The following is a 22500-nucleotide window of genomic DNA, read 5'->3' on the forward strand; positions in this document are numbered from 1 at the left end:
CATTTGATTTACCATGGTATTATCTGTGAGATACAGTGTGATTGTTGACTTCGCATGATCTCTGGGATGTATGATAGGCTATTCTAGTCAACTCGCTACATCTCTGGAGACAATTCATAAAAGACCTTTGAAATAAGTTACAAATATAGGATGTAATGAAGACGACAACTTCCATGATTCCACACTCAGTCATGACCTCATCACATTTTGCCTTTTTTGTTGTCAATACGCACCCTCTAGTGTTGAAAATTACATACTGCGCCTTAAATTTACTCACCCTCAAGCCATCCAAGATGTTATTGACTTTTTTCATCTTCTTATTAATCTATTTATATATTTATTTTATGTATTTGTAATTAATTAATTAATTAATTAATTTTTACAGAACAACCCCTTCTCCAAAAATTTTACCACTTACAGATCAGGGAATAAAAATAATAATTAATATTATTAAATAAACGAATGAACGAATGAATGAACAAACGAACGAATACATGAATGAATAAATGAATAAATAAATAAATAAATGGATAAACAAATAAATAAAAATGAAGCAAAAATAAATAAATAAAAATGACTGCCATCACATATTCCTTAAAAAAAAACATGCACAGGCAAAACAAAATACAAGTGTATTTTCCTGATAAAGCAAAACAATCATTCTCTAAAGGCACCAACCATTATGTATACATTATATTAGATTTACTCCACAGCCTCTGCAAATGCCCCTGAACACATTTGCATCAGTCTGGAGCATATATACACAAACTTAATCTTACTTTATTTTAAAGGTTGCAATATGCAAGATAAGTTTGGTTCATTTTGATGAGCAATACATCATCTCTCCTACCCCCTCAGTACATAAACAGTGCTAGCTAAAGTTTGCATCTCTCATTATGCTGCAGGAAACACACTCCAAATTGCCAAGGCTGTGGATTATAGGTAATAACGCTGTAAATAATGTTCAGTTTCGTACACAGACTTATTGGTTCACATAACAAAGTCCCAATTTAATACAATGTGTCATAGTATACATTGTTATTTTCAAACTTAAAGCATTTTATGAGTCACCAATGCCAACTGTTACAAATTTAGTTAAAAAAATGTTCATGTTCTTCTGAAGAAAAGGCCACCAATGCCCTGAACGAGCTCAGAATGAGTGAATTAACATCCGATTTTCATTTTTTGTGTGAACTATATCTTACTTTATTGTTATTATTATTTATTATTATTATTATTATTATTATTATTATTATTTATGTTTTTTATTTATTTATAATTTTTTTCCCCAGTGATGGATTGCAGCTGAAAAGGCATCCCGTTCATTCCGCTGTGGCGACCACAGATTAATAAAGGGACCAAGACAAAAAGAAAATTGATGAATGTATTAATATTATTATTATTAATATTATTAACAATAAAATTAGCCATAATTGCATATTCAAAAATCCAATAAATATAAGCTGCGTCTCATTTCAGACTTCAAAGGTGAGTCCTTCGAAATCCACACAAGCTGAGTGTTATGAAATGAGATGATCTAGTCTACAGAAACAGATCTCGTCACCTAGCTGCCGTTAATAAGCTGTAATAAAATTTGTATTGATCTTTAAAATTTTAAATGATCTGAAGGCAAAGCAAGATTTACAAAAGCTGAAAATATATTTCCTTTGATCCATACATGTACACATAAAAATGTAAACAGTCTATAAAATCACCTTTTAATAAAACATGTCATACATTTTTTGCGTTTTAACATGTGTTTAAATATCCAAGCTAAATGAAACCTAATTTATACATTTAATCCGGAGTTTTCTTTTAAAAACGTCCTGCTGTTAACAGTGCACAATGAATCTTGGGATGTTCAAGGCTGCAAAGGACCCACCGGTTGTAATCACCCATTACCTGGGAAACTAAGGACACATTTTGAGGCTGGATTTGAAGGAGCTTTCAATTTTTTTGATATGAGACAGCCTTTGTCATGACGCAGTGCCCTTCAAATGCATCCTTCAGAAGATGCAGCCTCTGAAATGAGACACCGATATAGAGTTGGTGTTACAAAAGTGCACAAATAGAAACAACAAAACAAAAAAGATTGAGGGTAATAAATAAATAGATGAATGAATGAATGAATGATAAAAAGGAAAAGAAAAAATGAATTATCTTACTTTATGGTTGTACTTTTGTTGTTCATGGCTTACCAATAGAGGGAGACATTGTTATTCTTAAACTCACTGTTTTTCTCTCTCTCTCTCTCTCCTCGCTCTGTTCAGAGCTACCTGTTCCTGCTGTCCTCAGATTATGAGAGGTCGGAATGGAGGGAAAGCATTCAGAAACTGCAGAAGAAAGGTTAGATTACTTGTCCTATTTAAATACAGAATTGTTCTCCACTACAGCGGCACATTATCATTACAAAATGACACAATCCATAAGCCACTCCAGTACTGCTCAGTGTTTAAATCTATAGGTCTCCACTAGAGGGCCTTGTTTTGCAGGATTATTATTGTTTTCTATTATTATTTGCAAAATGTAATATTGAATAATTCTATGAGTATATCAAAGAGCATCACACTACTGAAAATGCAGTGCTGAAATCTTAGGTAATATTAATTTATTTGTGAATTTTGTTTGCACTTTAATTTAAGTGCCACTTTTTACTACTGGGTTATTACCAGTTTATTAAGATATTGTTTTATTTATTAAGTATATTTTTATTCTACATCCCTAATCCAACCCAATACCTAAACCTCTACTACTTTACTAATTAATAATAAGTAGCAAAATAGTACTTTATTGAGCTAAACGTCTTAGTTATTGGTTGTGGTCAAGAATTAAACCAGAAAGTTGGAGAAGCAAATAAGCTTTTTTTGGGAAAAAAAATCTATTTATTATGCACTTTAATCTTTAAAACTTTCCACAACTGCTACACTGCAAAAAAAAAAAAAAGAAAGAAAAGATAAGAAAAAGAAAAATCCTACTTATTGTTTTTGTCTGGTTTCTATCCACAAATTCTTAAATCAAGAAGCTTTTTTTTAGACAATAATAAAAAATTCTTGTTTTGAGAAATAATATGCCAAAATGAGTTTTTCCGGGCGAGGCAGTGGCGCAGTAGGTAGTGCTGTCACCTCACAGCAAGAAGGTCACTGGTTCGAACCTCTGCTCAGTTGGCGTTTCTGTGTGGAGTTTGCATGTTCCCCCTGCCTTCGCGTGGGTTTCCTCCGGGTTCTTCGGTTTCCCTTACAGTCCAAAGACGTGCGGTACAGGTGAATTGGGTAGGCTTAATTGTCTGTAGTGTATGAGTGTGTGTGTGAATGTGTGTGTGGATGTTTCCCAGAGATAGGTTGCGGCTGGAAGGGCATCTGCTGCGTAAAAACTTGCTGGATAAGTTAGCGGTTCATTCCGCTGTGGTGACCCCAGATTAATAAAGTGACTAAGCCGACAAGAAAATGAATGAATGAGTTTTTCCATAACCATTTAACTTCCCCACCAATAAAAAATTTGATTGCATTTCTTAACTGCTAATGCCACTAGTTATCACACACAATACATTTTGTTTTTCAACACATCCCATAGTTTCTAAAATATTGACCAAATGGTTGATGTGTCAGTTTATGGTAAATGTACCGGAATTAATACATTTACTATAAAAAATCTGAAAATATGAAGTGTAAGACCATTTTTGTTTTCTTAAATATATATAAAAAAAAAAACATTTTCAAGTATGCCATAAAATATTTTAGATTCTCATTTAACATGTTTTCTTGTTTTTTTCTTGTTATTTATTATTATATTTTTTTTACAATAAAACCCAAATCAAGTGTAGTAGTGCAACACCATCATTTTTGTTTGATTTTTAAATTTTTTTTTTTTGTAAGCCAACAATGCTGTGCGTGTAAACCATTATATAACAGTCATTCTTTAAATGAATTTAACAGTATTTAAAACAGACGAAATATGGTCAAGCATTTGGTAGAGCAGGCAGTCAAAGGGTTAAGACAAGCAAAATAATCTGCTAGTGGGGTAAGCAAAATAATGTTGTTTTTCCTTTTGATAATAGATTATTTTGCTTGTCTTAAGAAAAAAATCACAAATTTTTGTGTAATTCCTAAAACAAGACAATATTTTTTGCTAGTCTAGAAAACGCTTCTTGATTTTATAGTAAGAAAAGAAGTAAAAAGGTAATAAAAGTTTTTTTTTTTTCAAAAAGCATAGCAGTGTCACTAAAATGATAATATCACAGCTGTGTTTAGTTCATAGTGTGTGTTTGTGTGTTTCAGACCTGCAGGCATGTGTGTTGAGTTCAGTAGAGCTGCAAGTGTTAACCGGCTCATGTTTTAAACTCAGAACTGTTCACAACATCCCCGTCACCAGCAACAAAGATGGTAAGAGACACATATGTTTACTGGAACAGCTCTCTGATTACTGATGTAGTGCTTTTGACAGAAGTTACTGTAGTACAGAGTAGCAGTGATATCAATTTTTTCAGAATTTTTTCAACACATTTTTAAACATAATAAACATAATAGTTTCAATAATTCATTTCTTTTATCTTTGTCAAGCTTAACAGCACATCATATATTTTTTTTTAAGTATTTCGCAAGATACTAGTGTTCAATTTAAAGTACAACTTAAAGGCTTAACTTTAAGCTTAACTTTTTTGGTTAACTAGTTAGGTTAGTTTATTTATGCAAGTCAAGGTGTTTGTTCTGTGGCCATTTGGGAAAAATAGATCCTAACTGTCACCATAGACATGAAAACGACATGTTCGATTTAAATAATTGCCAGTCTTCAAACTTTTGGTGCATAAATTTACCCTAGGTCTCATTTTAAAGAAGACACTTGTCTTATTGTAGCTAAAGTGAAGCTAAGTTTAAGAAGTTAGAAAAATTAAAAGGTTATGGAAAAATAAAACAATACATTTATTGTTTAAAAATTACATGAAGTAAGTATTTTAGAAAATAAGTTTTAGCCCAAATGTCAGAGACAATCAAAGCTAAATATCTAAATAATTTATATTCCAAATATAAAGTTAGTATCTTACAAAACGAGCTTTCAGTAAAATTTTGTTTGGCTGCAGTACCAAACATGACCACCAGATGGTCTATTTCTATGTATGTTTTGAAAAACATGAACCATATATATATTTTTTATATATATACTTTTGACAATTTGTGTAAAGTATGCATACAATTCTAAAGTAGTATGGGCAGCTTGGTGGTATTTCATTTGAATTTTGCCTCTTAAATATATACTTTTTAAATTGTAAATGCGGATTGCTGTAGAAAAGTAATGATTAAGAGTATGCTTATCACAAGTTAATAATTGTTGCTCAGTAAATATCTATCAGAAATTTGTCACCAGATATGGAACCTAGACATTTTAAGCTTTAATATGATATATAGCCTGTCATAATTGCTTTGTTTAGACTATAATATTATAGTTTAATTTAAATATGTAACTGCAAATGGTTATAAACAGGTTAAAGGGTGAGAGTAAATTAATTTTGATCTATTACTCTTCCTTATTAATAATAAAAAACAACAGTAAAATATGTTTTTAGAAGAGTTAGACCTTTCCAATGATATATAGTTTGTCATGATTAGATTATGATTTATTTGCAATCACTTTTCAAACCACTTTTCAATCACAATTACTATCAACCTTAAAAATTGATTTTAAAAACTCAAAAGCTGCTTTTATTTCAGCCAAACTAAAAGAAATGAGACTTTCTCTAGAAGAAAGAAATATTGTTGAATACTGTGAACATTTCTGTTGAATCTGTTAAATCATGACTTGGGAAAAATCTTCTTTGTATTAAAAAATTCACAGGAAATCTATCAATTTTGCCTTTAACTGTTTGTCATTTGTCTTCCTCTGACTACAAACTGTACAGTCTATCGTCTTTACTCCTGTTCCTTTCCCTTCTGTTTCCAGTTAAATGCCTTCAGCTCCTCGTCACAGTAGTTTTTGTTTAAACTCACTATACCCCAGTTTCTTTGTTCCTCTCTTTCTTTTCTCGTTCCATCACGCTCAAGTCCAAATAGTTTTTTTTCCCCCAGAAATCTAGGTTACAATCTGGTTCCACTCTCCCGATAGCCAGTGCCATGAAAAGGCTGCTTTTATTCCCTTTGCAAGGCAGGGCAGAGTTTCTGATCTTGGCTGTTTGTTTTTATGTGTGGACACTGACACTGTTTCAAAGGCATCTGTCCTGCACCTCTTGCATACTGTACAAAAACCCCAGTCAGAAGAGCTGGAGGAAGTCACTGTCAAAAAAGGCAAGGCTGTTGTATGTATTCCACACTTCCTCTGCTGAACTGTGGCTGGATTCAGAAATACTGTTGCATTTTTTTTCATATACACTCCAAAATCAGTCATGAGTGTCAATTTTTTTTCCTGATATTGAGATTAATACATCATCTGAAACATGAATAAATCAGGGTTTCTGCGGGGTCTTAAAAAGTCCTAAAATGTCTTAAATTCGCTGTTCTAGGTCTTAAATATTTTGCACAGGTCTTTTGTTTTTGGATGTCCTTCCAACGCTAAATCTAATGCTCATTTAAATTCTTTTTTTGTTGTTGTTGTTGTTGCTAGGTTTTCGTGGTGTTTCAGTTATATATTTCACTAGTCCAATTGTAATTTGCGGTATTACAACTACAAATGAGGTCAACTTGCAATAGCCAATCAACTTTCTGTTATTGACTCAGTGCGCACGGCGAATGGGATGTCATCGCTGTGAGAGCGCGCAAGAAAATTAGTGCTTGAGCAATGCATATTTCAGAGTGAGAAAATTTTCGCGCAAGCAGCGTATTAAATTTAAAAGCTTGCATGCAGTTTTGTCCACAAACAAAGGAAATCGGTGCACGAGCAAAGAGATTCCCTCGCTCGTATTACATGAATGCGTTCTTGACTTGTAATACTGCGCTCACGACATTTGTCAGTGAAAAAACGCAATAGCGGAGCTCACAGCCTCGGGTTTGACCGCCCCTTGTCATTTAAAAAGATATCTCAATGGCAAACGCATCAAGTATTAAATCCTCGTCCATGTCACTAGGTGTGCGCCAGGTGAAAGTATAAATCAGCATTAAGATGTTTGTTTTTTCTGTAGTTTAGATGTGCATCTAACCCAGGGGTGGGCAATCTCGGTCCTGGAGGGTAGGTGTCCTGCACAGTTTAGCTCCAACACTAATCAAACACACCTGAACATGCTAATCAGTGTCTTCAAGATCACTAGAAATCTAAAAGCAGGTGTGTGTGATTAGTGTTGGAGCTAAACTGTGCAGGACACCGGCCCTCCAGGACTGAGGTTGCCCACCCCTGATCTAACCTGTCTTTAGTACTGTTCAATGTAAATGCATTTATTTTACCACTGATTTAGTGATTTTTACATTTTCTCTTGCATGTTTTTGATATTGCGATATAGGTCTTTTAAGTAAATTTATTACTTAATGGTCTTAAAAATGTCTTAAAAAGTCTTAAATTTGACATTAGATATCTGCAGATGCCCTGATAAATACACTTTCCTCAGACATATGCTTTGTTAGAATAGAAAAATATATAGAAAACTTTGGAATCACAGGGCTCAAAAACAAATTTTAAAGAGAAAACTATCTAAAGTTGTTTGAATTAAGCACTTAGCAATGCATATTACTAATCTGAAATTAAGATTTAATATTTTTACTGTCAGTGTTGGGTAAGTTACTTAAAATTTTTTATCAATTACTAATTAAAATTAATACAATTGTTTCATCCTGCACCAATCAGCTATAGTTCAACAGCAAAGTGTGAAATACATATACAGCAGCACTGATGTAGCCTTGCCCTTTTTGACAGTGACTTTCTTCAGCTCTTCTGATTGGGGTTTGTACAGTATGCATGAGATGCAGGACAGATGGCTTTGAAATTCGTCAGTGTCCACACAAGAACACAAACAGCCAAGAACAGAAACTTGAATGACTTTTCTAATTAATTAGTTTTTAAAGTAGTATAATTCCTTTACTCAATACTACTTCAAATTCCTATAGATTTAATTGCATAGACAATAAAAAAATAACTTGTAATTTTTAATTTGAGTCAGATATGGACTTCAGCTTTATTCAAAAATTCAATACTTAAGAAATGTTAAAAATGCAAAATGTTTCAACATTATGATACTATATTTTGTACATGCCATATATTGTCATACATTTATTACTCAATACATTGTTTCATAATTATGTCAGTTGTTGGACCACTCTAACCTTCTTTATTTGTGAAATATCTTAATATATATATATAATCATTTTTTAATAAAATATAAGCATTTTTTTTTATATACGATTATACTGCATATATACACTGCCTGACAAAAGTCTTGTCATTGATACCAGTTGTAAGAGCAACAAATAACTTGACTTGTAGTTGATCATTTGGAAAAGTGGCGGTGGGTAAATTTTTCTGATGAATCATCTGTCGAACTGCATCACAATCATCACAAATACTGCAGAAGACCTATTGGAGCCCGCATGGACCCAACATTCTCACAGAAATCAGTCAAGTTTGGTGAAGGAAAAATTATGGTTTGTGGTTACATCCAATATGGAGGCGTGCAAGAGATTTGCAGAGTGGATGGCAACATCATCAGCCTGAGGTATCAAGAGATTTGTGCTGCCCATTACATTACAAACCACTGGAGAGGGCAAATTCTTCAGCAGGATAGCACTCCTTCTTATACTTCAGCCTCCACTTCAAAGTTCCTGAAAGCAAAAAAGGTCAAGGGGCTCCAGGATTGGCCAGCCCAATCACCAGGCATGAACATTGTTGAGCATGTCTGGGGTAAGATGAAGGAGAGGAATTGAAGATGAATCCAAAGAATCTTGATGAACTGGGAGTCCTGCAAGAACACTTTCTTTGCCATTCCAGATGACTTTATTAATAAGTTATTTGAGTCATTGCAGAGATGTATGGATGCAGTCCTCCCAGCTCAACGGAGTCATACACAATGTTAATTCCTTTTCCACTGCACCATGACTTAAATTCCATACTTTATTTCTGTTAAGTCAAATATAGAATTCAAAAAAATTAAACACTCAAGAAATGTGAAAAATTATATGCATCAAAACACAAAATGTTTCAACATAATGACGCCACATTTCATACATGGCATATATTGTCATATATTTCTTTTTCAATATATTGTTTCTTAATTAAGTCAATTGTCAGACAAATGAAGCCTTCTTTAGTCAAATAAAAACTGTTATGCAAAATATCCCAATATTTATTTAGATTTATCGTTTTATTTTCATACTCCTTTGTTTGTTTTTGCCGTTCACAACATGAATGAATGAGTGAATGAACAAACAAATGTATGAATGAAATAATCAAAAGAAAAAGTTGTGTTCTAGCAATCAGATATACAGTATTGTGGTGAACAAATGTGGTTTTTTAACAACTCTTACATGCAACAGTTGTCGAAATAAGCAGAAAGTGAAAGTAAAAAAACACATTCATTGTGGTTTATGAATGTGTTATATTCACGAGGTAACTGATATACATGCATTCAAGTAAAAAAGGAGTGGATAATTTAACCAGACAAACATCTGCAGAGGCACCAACCATAGTAGATTTAAAACAAGTTAGTCTATAGAAATATTAAATGTTTATGATCAGCTCAGGGGTCTTGAGTTTGACTGGTGTGAGTTGTAGGTGCGTTTACTCCATCCATGACACACATAGTAAGACCCCCTGTGATCGTCCCCTGAACCCCACAACATCCCTCCTGCTACGAAACTTAAGATGCAGGGAATGAGATGAAATGAGGAGCAGCTGCTGGAGGAATGTAACCCCTGCCACATACATGCCCCCGTCAACCCCCGAACACACACTCGCAAATACCCTCTTTCCTCTGGACAGCAGCAGTTTGAGCTGACACACCAGGGCAGCGTGGGACGTTTGTCTTCATTAGGAGAAAAACACTGTGACATTGAGGGCTCTCAGATGGAGGAAAACAGTAATTAAATGACGGTCGGCTGCTGTTCTTTGCTCATCGGTGCGGTGTTAAAGCCTTTTCACGTGACTCGAGTCAGAGCTTAGAAAAAGCATCAATCCCGCTTTGACCTCCACATGAAAAGCGCTGCAAATTGAGTCATGGAAGGTTGATGTTGCAAGAAGAAGTGGGAAATGTTTGAGCACGTTTGAGATTAGAGCTACAGAAAGAAGCCTTTGTAATGGCTTTGATTCATCAGAAAGGAACCGGTTGGGTTTAGGAAATGATTGTGAAGCTGAATTGGTTTGGAATATGAGGTAAAATACTGATACTCAGGCCCCGTTTACACTAATACGTTTTAGTTTTAAAATGCATACGTTTTGCTACAGTTATGCCTTCCATCCATCCTAGAGTTTTCAAGCCCCCAAAACAAAGCGTTTAGGAAATGCTGAAGAGGCCAGTTTGGATTTAAAATGCTGCTGCTCCGTGTCAGTGTGGATGGGGGAAAATGGAGACATCTGAAAACAGAGGCGTGGCTGCAGACATTCACCTGATTGGGTCTTTTTCTCAGTAACAAGTGCGCAAACTTCAATCTTGAATCCTTTCCTTGTAAGTTCACACTTCGCAAGTTTGATATGGAAAACAAACTCACAAGGACACGTTGGGTGAATCTTTATAGCCTCATTCACATCATCCTGACTACGCTGTTTCACTACTTTAACAATACATTGTAAACATGATATAACTGCCCATTTTCATTGGATGTTAGCAACAGACACCAAAAATGTTGAGGCATCTTGTAGCTACATATTTATATGTAACCAGTCTGAGGTCAAAAGCAATCTGAAACAGGTTTCTATTTGGGATGTGTCTGTACATCGCTGCATTCATCTTTCCCCCTATCTTGACTAGTCTTCCAGTTCCTGCTGCTGAAAAACATCCCCAGAGCATGATGCTGCCACCACCATGCTTCACTGTAGAGATGGTATTAGCCTGGTGATGAGCGGTGCCTGGTTTTCTCCAAAACATAACGCCTGGCATTCACTCCAAAGAGTTCAATTTTAGTCTCATCAGACCAGAGGGTTGTGTTTCTTATGGCCTGAGAGTCTTTCAGATGCCTTTTGGCAAATTCCAGGTAGGGAGTGGCTTCTGTCTGGCCACTCTACAATACAGGCCTGATTGGTGGATTGCTGCACAGATGGTTGTCCTTCTGTAAGGTTCTCCTCTCTCCATAGAAGAAAGCTGGATCTCAGACAGAGTGACCATTGGTTTATTGATCACCTCCCTGATTAAGTCTCTTCTTCCCCGATCACTCAGCTTAGATGGCCGGCCAGCTCTAGGAAGAGTCCTGGTGGTTCCAAACATCTTCCACTTGCGGATGATGCAGGCCACTGTGCTCATTGAAACTTTCAGAGCAGCGGAAATTTTTCTGTAACCTTCCCCAGCCTTGTACCTTGAGACAATCCTGACTTGGAGGTCTACAGACAATTCCTTTGTCTTCATGCTTGTTTTGTGCTTTGATTGAATTTCAACTGAAACATAAAAAAATGTGGAAAAAGTGAAGCGTTATGAATACTTTCCGGATGCACCGTAGTATAGAAGCTAGTTTCAGTGGAATTATTGCATGGATGTGACAGTAAATATCGTTCAAATATGCATTGATGCAAAGAACTTGGCGATTTGTGATGACGTAGGAATGCTATTGCACCATAAATGATGCACTGTTCCTTTAAGATGAGTGGAGGTCACCAGGCTATTGGAGGTCACCATGAGTGGAGGTCACCATGAGATGACTATTTGATTCTTTCTTTTGGACCGGATTATGATCACATGTCCACAAACACCATCAAATCCATGGATGTTGACTCTCTCATGTGTCGTTCGGATGAGGTGCCGTAGGTTCAAAGCTTCTCAGCCAGTTTACTTCCTGCTAAATAAACGTAGAGCAAGAGAAACGGCAACTTGAGCACTGCCACCCACTGCCGCTAGTATTGATACAATAATCCTCTCATTGTGTGTGTGAGGGTCCGTCCAGGCCACCCTGAAGACTTTCTGCTTCTCTGGGTTGAGAGATACTCATGTGCGGCAGGTTTTCTTCTCACAACCAGAGCCTTTAAGTCCATAAGAATCCTCACATTCTCTCTTAGCGTAAATATTGTCTTCTGGAGTCATGTTGTTTTAACCCACTTCACATGATGTTAAGCTGTTTCGGCGTGGATATTCAAACTCATGGTTTTAGTTAAGGCAGCCGTAGACGTACAGTTATGTGACACTGTTTTCGTTTGCATTCTTTCCACCAGCACTAATTTGCTGAGTTTTTCATCATTGTTTTGTAGTGCACAACAGCTAGAGTCACAGGGCTTTGACACTTGGCTTCATCTGAGCTGAATTGTTCTAAAGTGCTTTTAGAGGAGATTATATTCAAGGTCAGCCCATCACATTAATTACCCATTTATCTTTAGTGACAATTTTTGTGACCATTTTTTACCTCCTTTTCCCCCAGTTTATCTTATTTCCCATTTTTTATGCTACCCTCTCGACTGAGCTGTCTTCCTCTAAAATGTATGGTCGGAGGGGTTAAAATTTTTCTGCATGTAACAGTGTTGTGACAAATAAAGGTTCATCATTATCAAAGGATTCTCTTTTTTCAATGCAAATATCAATGCTGATATCGAGACACTAATACATTACATTTACACATCTCCGTTAAATAACAGGAACCGTGTTTCATGATTTACAAGATTTTTCCTGTTTATTTAATGATGTGAATTGTTTTATTAGATGTTGATCTCTGCTCTGTCGAATTTTGATGATAACAATTCTTTATCAAAGGGAATATTACTATAGTACTAAAGCTGAAGTTTAGTGGTTTAAAATAATATATTGCATAGTACATAATATATAGAGAATTAAGTTTGTACAATTACTGAAAAATACTGCAGTTTATTAGATTTTGTATCGTAATTTAAAGCACCAAACCAGACAATATATCACATCAAACTATTAAAAATGTCAACAAAAGTCGCTTTTATCAAACTTTATAACATCAAAAGTGGTTGGAGGAAAGATAAAAGCATAATGTAAATAATAGCAATAAGAATAAAAAATGAATAAAAAAATATTGAAAATGTTTCATTTACGAATACTTTTTTACAGTGTATTTAGAAATGAGCTGTGTGTGCTTGAACATTTTCAGTTTTTCTGGATATATGGGTTATACCAATGTCATCTCACGGCAATTCGTAACTATTTGATTTAGTGGCTAATTCGGGGCAATTTGTATGATCTCATTTGTACAATTAAGTTTGATTTGCTTATTGCCCAATGAGGCATGTGTTTAGGGGCAGTGTTGGGTCCACGCCTCCTTTTTAAAATCGGACATTTTCGTGACTAAACTTGTACAAATTCGCACAAATTAGCCACTAAACTGACAAAATGTCAAATAGTTACGTTTCCACGTGAAATCAGGCTGTTTATACTTAGATATTTATTTAAAACATTTGTTTTTGTTTTATTCTTTAAACTACTGATGACATTTGTTAGAAATTCAAAAAAGATTTCAGACATGTGAATATAAATTTTTTAACAACACAAAACCAACGTTTTAGAACAAGTTAAAAATCAATATTTGGTTAAATAACTCATTAAGAAAAAAAAATGGCCGCACAATACTGCAGTTGACCTGTTTTTTTTTTTTTTATTAAATTTATTGATTAAATTACTTCAAATAAACTCATGCAATAAACTTATTAAAAAATTTAATAATAATGATAAAAAAATTCTGATTTTCAGAAGTGTCCCATATTTGTTTAGTCCATATGTTATCATTTGACATAAGAGGCTTGGCAACATCCAAAAAGAAGATTTTTAGTAATAATTAAATCAAATTAAACCTTTTAGCAAACTAAATGCAAAATTTGCAAATGCAGAAATATTTGCAAATGCAAATTGTGCTAATGTAAAAATTTAAATGTTAAAATGAGTAGTTAAAGTTTTTTTTAATCAATATGTATGTTTACATATTAATCACATAATAATCAATGTTTTAAATATTAGTATAAGATTTTATTTCTTATATTAATTTTACATTTTAAAGAGTTTCCAACCAGACACTGAGAACACAAGCATGAATTACACAGAACACTTTACACAACTCCTAAATAAAAAAATAAGTGAAAGTAATTTTAGTAAACTTCCTGAACTTGCGATAACTCCCAATTTAGTTATTACGTTATATAAATAAGCTATTTAGTGATTTGTTAGACTATTTTCACTATCAATATTTCAATGTCCAAACACAAACAATTTTAAGGCTAATTGTAATATTTAAATGTTGACATTAAACTAAAACTGTAATTTCTTATCACATTCAACATAAACACAGTGTCTAAATTCAAGCTGCAGAGTGAAATTTAAAGCATCAAATATGATCTGAGCAATCTGAACACATGCAGCGGTAGTCTGTTTACTATCACCAGAACCCAAATGGACCACACAGAAAGCAGATATACTGTAAGATCAGGGAATACACACTCATTCAGCAGCTGCTCACACACTTACTGATGAGCACACTAGAGCGAAAGTGAGGTGACTGGATATAGTGCTTTTGAATACACAGGTGTTTTCTTTCCCTTTCATAACTGATCTCTCATTCACTCTTGGGTGGTCAGGGCCAGATTTAGTTGTATGACTGTCAGCATGTTGGCGACACTCTTGTGTGTGTGTGTCTTTTATCTGTTATCTGCCATTAATAGAGGATTGTGTGTAGATTAAAGAGGGAGATGGTGAAAGATGACTTAAACAAGGAGTTTCATGTCATGTCACTCTCTCTTATACACTCTCTCTCTCAATTATATTCAATTAAATTCAGACTCGCTTAATTGGCATGAAAAAAAATGTTACACATGTATTGCCAAAGCATTTGTGATGTTTACATTAAATTGAACATCTAATAATGAATGACTTATTAGTAGTGATATAAAAAAATGAACAGTATATTTAACACTTAACATTTTTCACTAAAACAATCTAAATAAATAATATTAAACAGTAATAGTCAACATTTTAGGATTCAAATATAACAATTTAAAACTCTGTGTGTGTGTGTGTGTGTGTGTGTGTGTGTGTGTGTGTGTGTGTGTGTGTGTGTGTGTGTGTGTGTGTGTGTGTGTGTGTGTGTGTGTGTGTGTGTGTGTGTGTGTGTGTGTGTGTGTGTGTGTGTGTGTGTGTGTGTGTGTGTGTGTGTGTGTGTAAAACAATAATAATACATAATAAAAACATTATTTTATAGTCAACATTTTTGGATTAAATTAAAAAATTTCAATATTTGTTTTGGTGTATAACTTAAGCATGTGAGTGTGTGTGTTAATCACTGATCTTTTTGTGGCAGGCATCAATGTATTGTGCTGCTGTATTGTGCCTCTCTCTCTTTCTGTCTCTCTCACTTTCTCTCTCTCACACACAAACACACACATTGTAGTTTATAGAGGTAGTAGAGGACTCTCCATAGATGTAATGTATTTTAGACTGTAAAAAAATGTATTAAATGGCCTTTAGCTATTTTGAACATGAAAAGACCCTGTAAAGTATGATTTTTAATTGTTATGAATTAACCTTTTAATGTTATTTTATTTGTCTGTTTTTTTTTAATGTATGTTGTCAGATTCCTTAGAATCAATCTAAATCTGTTAAAATCTTAAGAATGTCACTAGATTTAATCAGTTAAAAGATATGAATATGGTATAAATATATTTAGCTGTACACTCTAAAAATATATGATCAATAAGTCATGACAATAAGTCATGTTTAACTAAAAACAAGTCATGTTTTTAGTTAATTGTAACTTATTACGTCATGTTCTAAGTCAACGATGTTCCACCTAATTTAATAAGTGATGTAATATAAAATAAGTTCAAATGACTTATAAGGTTAATTTGATTCAGCTTAAAAATATAAGTATAAAATATAAGTACTTTTTACAGTGTAGAAAAAGCCAGATCCAATTAGTTTAATTCTATGCGATTGATTTACTTACTATTCTATTGATTTACTTAATATGTTATACAAATATCAACCACATAAAGTTTATTAGTTTAATTATGTTAGGATATGTAATCCTCGTGGATGGAAATTTAATTGAATTTAGAATACATAAATTGTATTTGTTAGGCCTAAATATTTTTTGAGTACTGTAAAACACTTTGATAGAGTACAGCTAGGTCATACTCATGTCATTAAACAATGTTTTTTGTCCTCATAAACCACATAAACAAGTATATACTGTACGCACACAGACACACTTACTCAGTATTTTATTTTATTTTTTGTCTCTTCCAGATGAGGAATCTCCTGGTCTGTACGGCTTCCTGCATGTGATTGTCCATAAAGCCACAGGCTTCAAGGAATCTGCCAGTAAGTTATTTTAGTTTGTTTTCTATTTCACTTGCCAAAACTGACAAAAAATTACTAAAAGAGAAGATTTTCTTACTTTTATTAACATATAGTACAAATATGTATATATTCCTTAAACACGTCTTTAAACAGACAGGCGTCAATAGAGTAAAATGATAAGTTATTTAAAAATACTTGATATTTGCTGTTTATTATGCTATGCATATTACATCTCATGCAAATGGGGGCAGCATGGTGGCTCAGTGGTTAGCACTGTCACCTCACAGCAAAAAGGTCGCTGGTTTGAGTCCCAGTTGGCATTTCTGTGTGGAGTTTGCATGTTCTCCCTGTGTTGGCTTGGGTTTCCTCTGGGTAATCCGGTTTCCCCCACAGTCCAAAGACATGGGCTATAGGTAAATTGAATTAACTAAATTGGCCGTAGTGTATGGGTGTTTCCCAGTGATGGGTTGCAGCTGGAAAATGTCGAAGGAAAAAGAATGAATGAATGAACTCATGCAAATGTATATTGATTGTAGAATGTTTGTACTGTAAAGCAAGACAAATGTGCTGAGAACCTGTAACATACGATTCTGGCAATGGGATTAATGATCCAATTGCAGCATCTTTATTTACAAGAGTAGTCAGTCAAGCATTGGGCAAACACAGGAGCAAATGGGTACATACAGTTAGTCCAAAAGGCAAAGTCAAGAAATGGTCTGTACAGGCAGCAAAGAATCAATGACCAAAGAACAAAACGAGGATCTGGAAATATGGCACTGAAAAACAAGGCAAGGTAAATGCTTTGGAATATTTACAGGTTAACAAGACTCAGCAATGAGTGAGGGAATGTGAGCAGTCTGTATAGTCTGTGTAATGAGTCCTTGATCAGCTTCCAGCTGTGTGTGTAATCATTAGATAACCGAAACAGGTGTGTGTGTGTGTGATTTGCATGACGGGATATGTAGTTCATAAAGTGGCAGATTGTAGTTCTCCAGCGATCTGCAAGGATTTGCTTTCACAGCAGTCTTTGGTTGTTTTACAGAATGTAAGAGTAAGGAAAGCACCATTTATCCTGCATAAAAACACAATATCAATTTTACTTCTCATTAAATAAATACTAGTCTATATACAGTGGTGTGATAAAGTGTTTTTTTTTATGTTTGTCACACTTTATGTTTCAGATCATTAAGCAAATTTAAGTGTATTAAACACATGCAATTTTTGAAATTAAGGTTTTTATTATTAAGGGAAAACAAATACAACAAAACCTAAAACCACCACTGCATATTAAGGTGTTTTTGAAGGAAAATAGACACATTTCAGCTGTATGAATCAGCGTTTCTCAAACTAAGGTCTGTGATCCACTCAGTATTAAAACATTATGTATTGCCATCATGGCAAAGACAAAAGAAATTAGTTATATTAATAGTTTAAACTATTGTAACTGTGTTTTAAAATGTGTTTAAAAAGTTATCTACGTTAAACAGCACTTGGGAAAATATTTGAAGAAGAATTTACATTTGAAAGGAGGGCTATTAATGTCAACTTCAACTGTACAGTAGCTTAGTTTATGGTTTAATGGACATACAGTAGTTAATTAGCTGTTTAATGGATATAGTTTACTGTGCTGTAAGTATTTTAGGTCACACTTTATTTTGATGGTCTGTTTGTTAGAACATTAGATTATAAGTAGACTGTTAGGCTGGGCTTAGGGTTAGTTGACATGTACTTTTACAGTTTCTTCTTGTCAGTCTGTTGTAGGAGCAGTATCAGCAAATATTAAGCAGACAGTCTACTAATACTCAAATGGACCATCACAATAAAGTGTTACCATATTTCATCAGTTCATAGCATCTCTCCATTTCTTTTCATAAGGAAATACATTACATTTGGCAAAGAAAAATGACTTTTGTGTTGCTAATCCAAGTAATCTAATCCAATAAGTGCATCGTGGGAGCTCAGCGTTTTATAAGTTCCTTTTTAGTATTGATTAAAGTCAGAGATGAATCTGGAAATAGTCTCTCTTCTTATATGCACTTTTTCCTTACACACAAGACCCAAAACTAAATACGTCAGCACTGTGTGTGTGTACAATACAGCTGCCAGGTCTTAATCGTATCATTTGTAAGAATAATTAATTATTGTGGGGGATTCACTCCTTTAATATTTGCATATATATTCACACATTAGGTCCTTTTTGCTCTATGAGGTCAGAGCTGGTCTATCACGTCTGTGTACAATATGCTAATGTGAATTTGCATAATGGACACATATGGCCTGCAGACTCCGTAGTAACAATCAGATGTCTGTTTTAAAGCCCCAATGAATGACACAATATACTTCCTCGGGACATTTTCGAAAGAGCCATTGTGTAAAACACTTGAGGTTTTTTTTTTTTTGACAATGTGAATGTATTTGTGTGTGTTTGGTTCCTTTGAAGTCATTTGTCAGGAAGTTAGTGGTGTTGTGGTTGTTTGAATGTGACGATGAGACCAACCATGTGTTGTGCATATGGAAATGCAGGTGTTTGGGTATCTCTTTATATTGGGATGTACACAGAACACGATTGAATCTTCTTCTTAGAGGTCTTGATCCACTTGGAAAGGAAATGCATTCAAATCCTCACTCGGGGCAATTCATACAAACTGGGTCATCGGCATTGGTTTCCTATAGAAAAGAGTGAATATACTGACCTAGAAGACCAACTGCAACTTTTAACAATTGCAGTAAATGCATGTTCTTGATCGTTCTGATAATTTGGTTTACTGACATTGTTTTACCAGTTTTACCAAATAGCTAGTTTGCACATGCAGGATTAGATTAGATAAGATTTTCAAATTAGACATAGATCATCTTTTAAAGGTGCACTGTAAAGAATATCTGGTTATACATTGGCAAAGTTGAATAATAAGTGTTCAGTACATGGAAATGGCCATACCATAAGCCTCAGACACCATTGTTTTCTTGTTCTCGTGTAAATATCGTGAGTGTAAAAACTCTTTGAAAAACAGTCCAACCTCAAGATCTGCATGTACTTTAGGTTCTAAGTCATCTGAACCTGACAAAGCACAGACTGAAATGTTGCACACGGGATCATTAATATGCACACCCCTAGCTACGTTTTAAGATTATATAATTATAATAGTTTATCAAAGTTTATTTTAAACTTATTCTTATTCTCAAGCCGCAGATGTTTGTTTTCTATGTGTTGGCTCGTATATCATAGCCAAAATGCATGATATACGAGCCTGATCTTATGAGAAAACGTCAAGTATTTTGCGTTTTGTCAGTTTAGTGACTAATTCAGTTCAGTTGTTTGAAAATTTTAAATTTTAAAAAGGACTCGTGACACCCAACTTCACCCCTAAACCCAACCATCATTGTAGGATGAGCAAATCGAACTAAATTGTACAAATTAGATCGCACAAATTCGTCTGAATTAGCCACTAAATCAAAACGTTACGAATTTTCGTGAGATTGCGTTGGATATGCCAACCTGATCTCACAAGAAAATCGAAGTATTTTACCTCATTTGTGGCTAATTCAGTTCAGTTTTACTAAAATGTAAAATTTTAAAAAGAAGGCGTGGCACCAAACCCCGCCCCCAAACCCATCCATTATTGGTGGATGAGGAAATCGAATTAAATTGTACAAATTAGATCTTACGAATTCATACGAATTAGCCACTAATTTCTAAGAGTTGCGAATTGCCATGAGATTGCGTTGGATATACTGTACAGATAAAATTATTCAACACTACCAATAATAGACATTAGGTATAGGCGAATTACTGTTTGTAAACATTCAGGATGCGCATGCATAGAGGTTGCAGAAAAAAACAACAACAGAGCGCTAGCATTTACAGTGTGGGAATGTCATCCGGTGCGGTACAGAGTTTGTTGTGTATTAGAAATGTTATATTAATTACATATTATATATAATATTTACATAATGCTTTCACCGTACTTATAACAGCTCGTCACTTAGTGATAAGCACAGTTGTTCGGCATTCGTCTGACATCTCCATTTGCTATAGCACTCTTCTAATAGATACTGGATAAGATGAAGGCCAAGCATCCAGCCCGAAAAATACAACAATCTCATTGAAACTCCAAATGTTTTTACAAGAGAAAAGTTAAAGGCCTATAAGTCTTTAGATGCCTACAATTTTGCTCTGTAGTCATGTGCAAGAAATAATGGTCTATGATTACCAGATTCAAATTTTGTAGTGCTAAAAACCAAGGTTCTGCCTAGCCAAAGACAAAGTAGACAGAGCCATATAAGGCCTGGGTAATCATCAACAAGCAAAACAACTGCATTCTGACAGCGAACTGCACCTGTATGACAGAGTATGTGAACTTTAAATGCTTAGAAAGAAATGTAAAAATCAGTGTCCGCAGTTTAATTAACTAAATTTAACAGTTTTTGCTGCAATCAAATACAGTTATGTGTATGGTTCAGCTTAGCGTGAACTTACCTGAAATAAAATGAGAACTGCAGAGTCGATCATTCACTCCATTCAGCTCTTCTGATGGCTGTTAGCCAAAGACTTCATTTAAAGCAGTGCGGTTTGTGGTAAAATTTAAGTTTTCTATTTTTGGATTATTTTTTAATCGATTTGGCATACTACTGCACAACACGACATGTTTGCTATTGCAACCGGTCTTTTTTTGCAACTGGGATGCGCGCTTGAACCCGTGTGACGTCATGTGTGAAATAGGTTGGTAATTCCTCTATATGTTTAGTTGTATGTTTTGTTAGTTTATTATTTTTATTAGGAAAATTGCCAGGTATGTTTGTAATTATTGTAATTTTGTAATGTGAAGTAACAAATACATGTAGACTGCTGTGTATTGTTATTATTTAATGTACGTTTAAGCAAAGTGTCTTATTACTCGGCTCTTATATGCATGTAACTTCATTCTTGATGTGACCGCTGTCTTTACTTACTGAAGCTTAGCAGGGCTGAGCCTGGTCTGTACGAGAGATGGATGGGAGACCACATGGGAAAAATAGGGTGCTCTTGGAAACAGTGTGAGTGAGGCCAGCAGGTGGCACTCAACCTGCGGTCAGTCTGAATGAATGCCCCAGTAGAGTAAAGAGGACAGTATACTGTCAGTAAACGTCATCTTTCAGGAAGTGACGTTAAACCGAGGTCCTTACTCTCTGTGGTCATTAAAAATCCCATGGCACTTCTAGAAAGAGCAGGGGTGTAACCCTGGTGTCCTGGTAGCCCTTAATCAACCCCATCCACCGAATAAGCTCTGTCGCTGTCTGAGGATGCAGTTTCTCCTTTAAATGATGTCACTTCCCAACTGCTATTCTGTGGGGCAACATTTGGGTCCAATTAAAATAATTACACTCTTCTGAGACTGATTGGGATCAATGCTTTTTATATGTTTATTCATGTTCCATTAATTCTAGACACCATCTTAATTAGTACAAAGTATTACACAGACTTCATTATTCTAAAACAAAGCTTAATAAATTCTATCCCTCGGTTTTCCCCACATGTGACAAGTGTAGAGCTGCTGAGGATACCTTAGCACATCTTTTTTGGTCTAGTGTTCAAGTTCAGAATGTTTGGTTAGAAATACTTTAGTTCTTTGCTAAGGTTAATGATTGTGTTTTACTCCCTGACCTAATGATAGCAATTTTTGGCTGGTCATATTTTCTTGAGACTCTCAACCGAAATGTACGGTTACCTGTTCAGTATGGCATGATCATAGCTAAAAAAAAATTTCCTTTGTTTTTGGAAAAAAAAAAATGTTTGGCCTCTTTTTTCTGATTGGCTTCTCGGACTCACCTCCACTTTACATTTGGAAAGAATAAGATATACCATCTCTGGGAACTCGGCGAAATTTGTTAAAATGTGGGATCCAGTCTTTCTTTTTCTGCAACACCATAAAGACTAAGGGTGTCGTTTAATTTCTGAAGATTTGTAAGATTTTTTTTCTTTACATCCATTGCTGTGTCTTTTTGTAGGTCATATATGTTTTGTATGTCGCCATTTTCTCTTGTTTCTTGCTTTATTTTACATTTTGCACAGATTATTGTCTCATGATGGGTTTGTCTGTCTGCTCTTTGTTTTTCTGTCTGCAAAATGTATAATTAAAAACATATTTAAAAAAATAAATAAATAATTACACTCT

General features: G+C 34.5%; 1 protein-coding gene across 8 annotated transcripts in view; it reads left to right on the forward strand.

Moving 5' to 3' along the window:
- abr (ABR activator of RhoGEF and GTPase) overlaps positions 1-22500 on the forward strand; it is a 282138-nt gene that overhangs the window by 166297 nt on the left and 93341 nt on the right. For all 8 annotated transcript variants that reach the window (XR_012406031.1, NM_001368694.1, XM_073950738.1 and 5 more), the window contains 3 exons: positions 2271-2346; positions 4275-4379; positions 16295-16369. Coding sequence is in view for 7 of the 8 variants with exons in the window: in NM_001368694.1 (NP_001355623.1) it covers positions 2271-2346; positions 4275-4379; positions 16295-16369 (256 nt within the window). In the remaining variant the exon portion in view is untranslated. The remainder of the gene's footprint in view (positions 1-2270; positions 2347-4274; positions 4380-16294; positions 16370-22500) is intronic.

This window comes from Danio rerio, chromosome 5 (genome assembly GCF_049306965.1).
Source record: "Danio rerio strain Tuebingen ecotype United States chromosome 5, GRCz12tu, whole genome shotgun sequence".
Classification (NCBI taxonomy): Eukaryota; Metazoa; Chordata; class Actinopteri; order Cypriniformes; family Danionidae; genus Danio; species Danio rerio.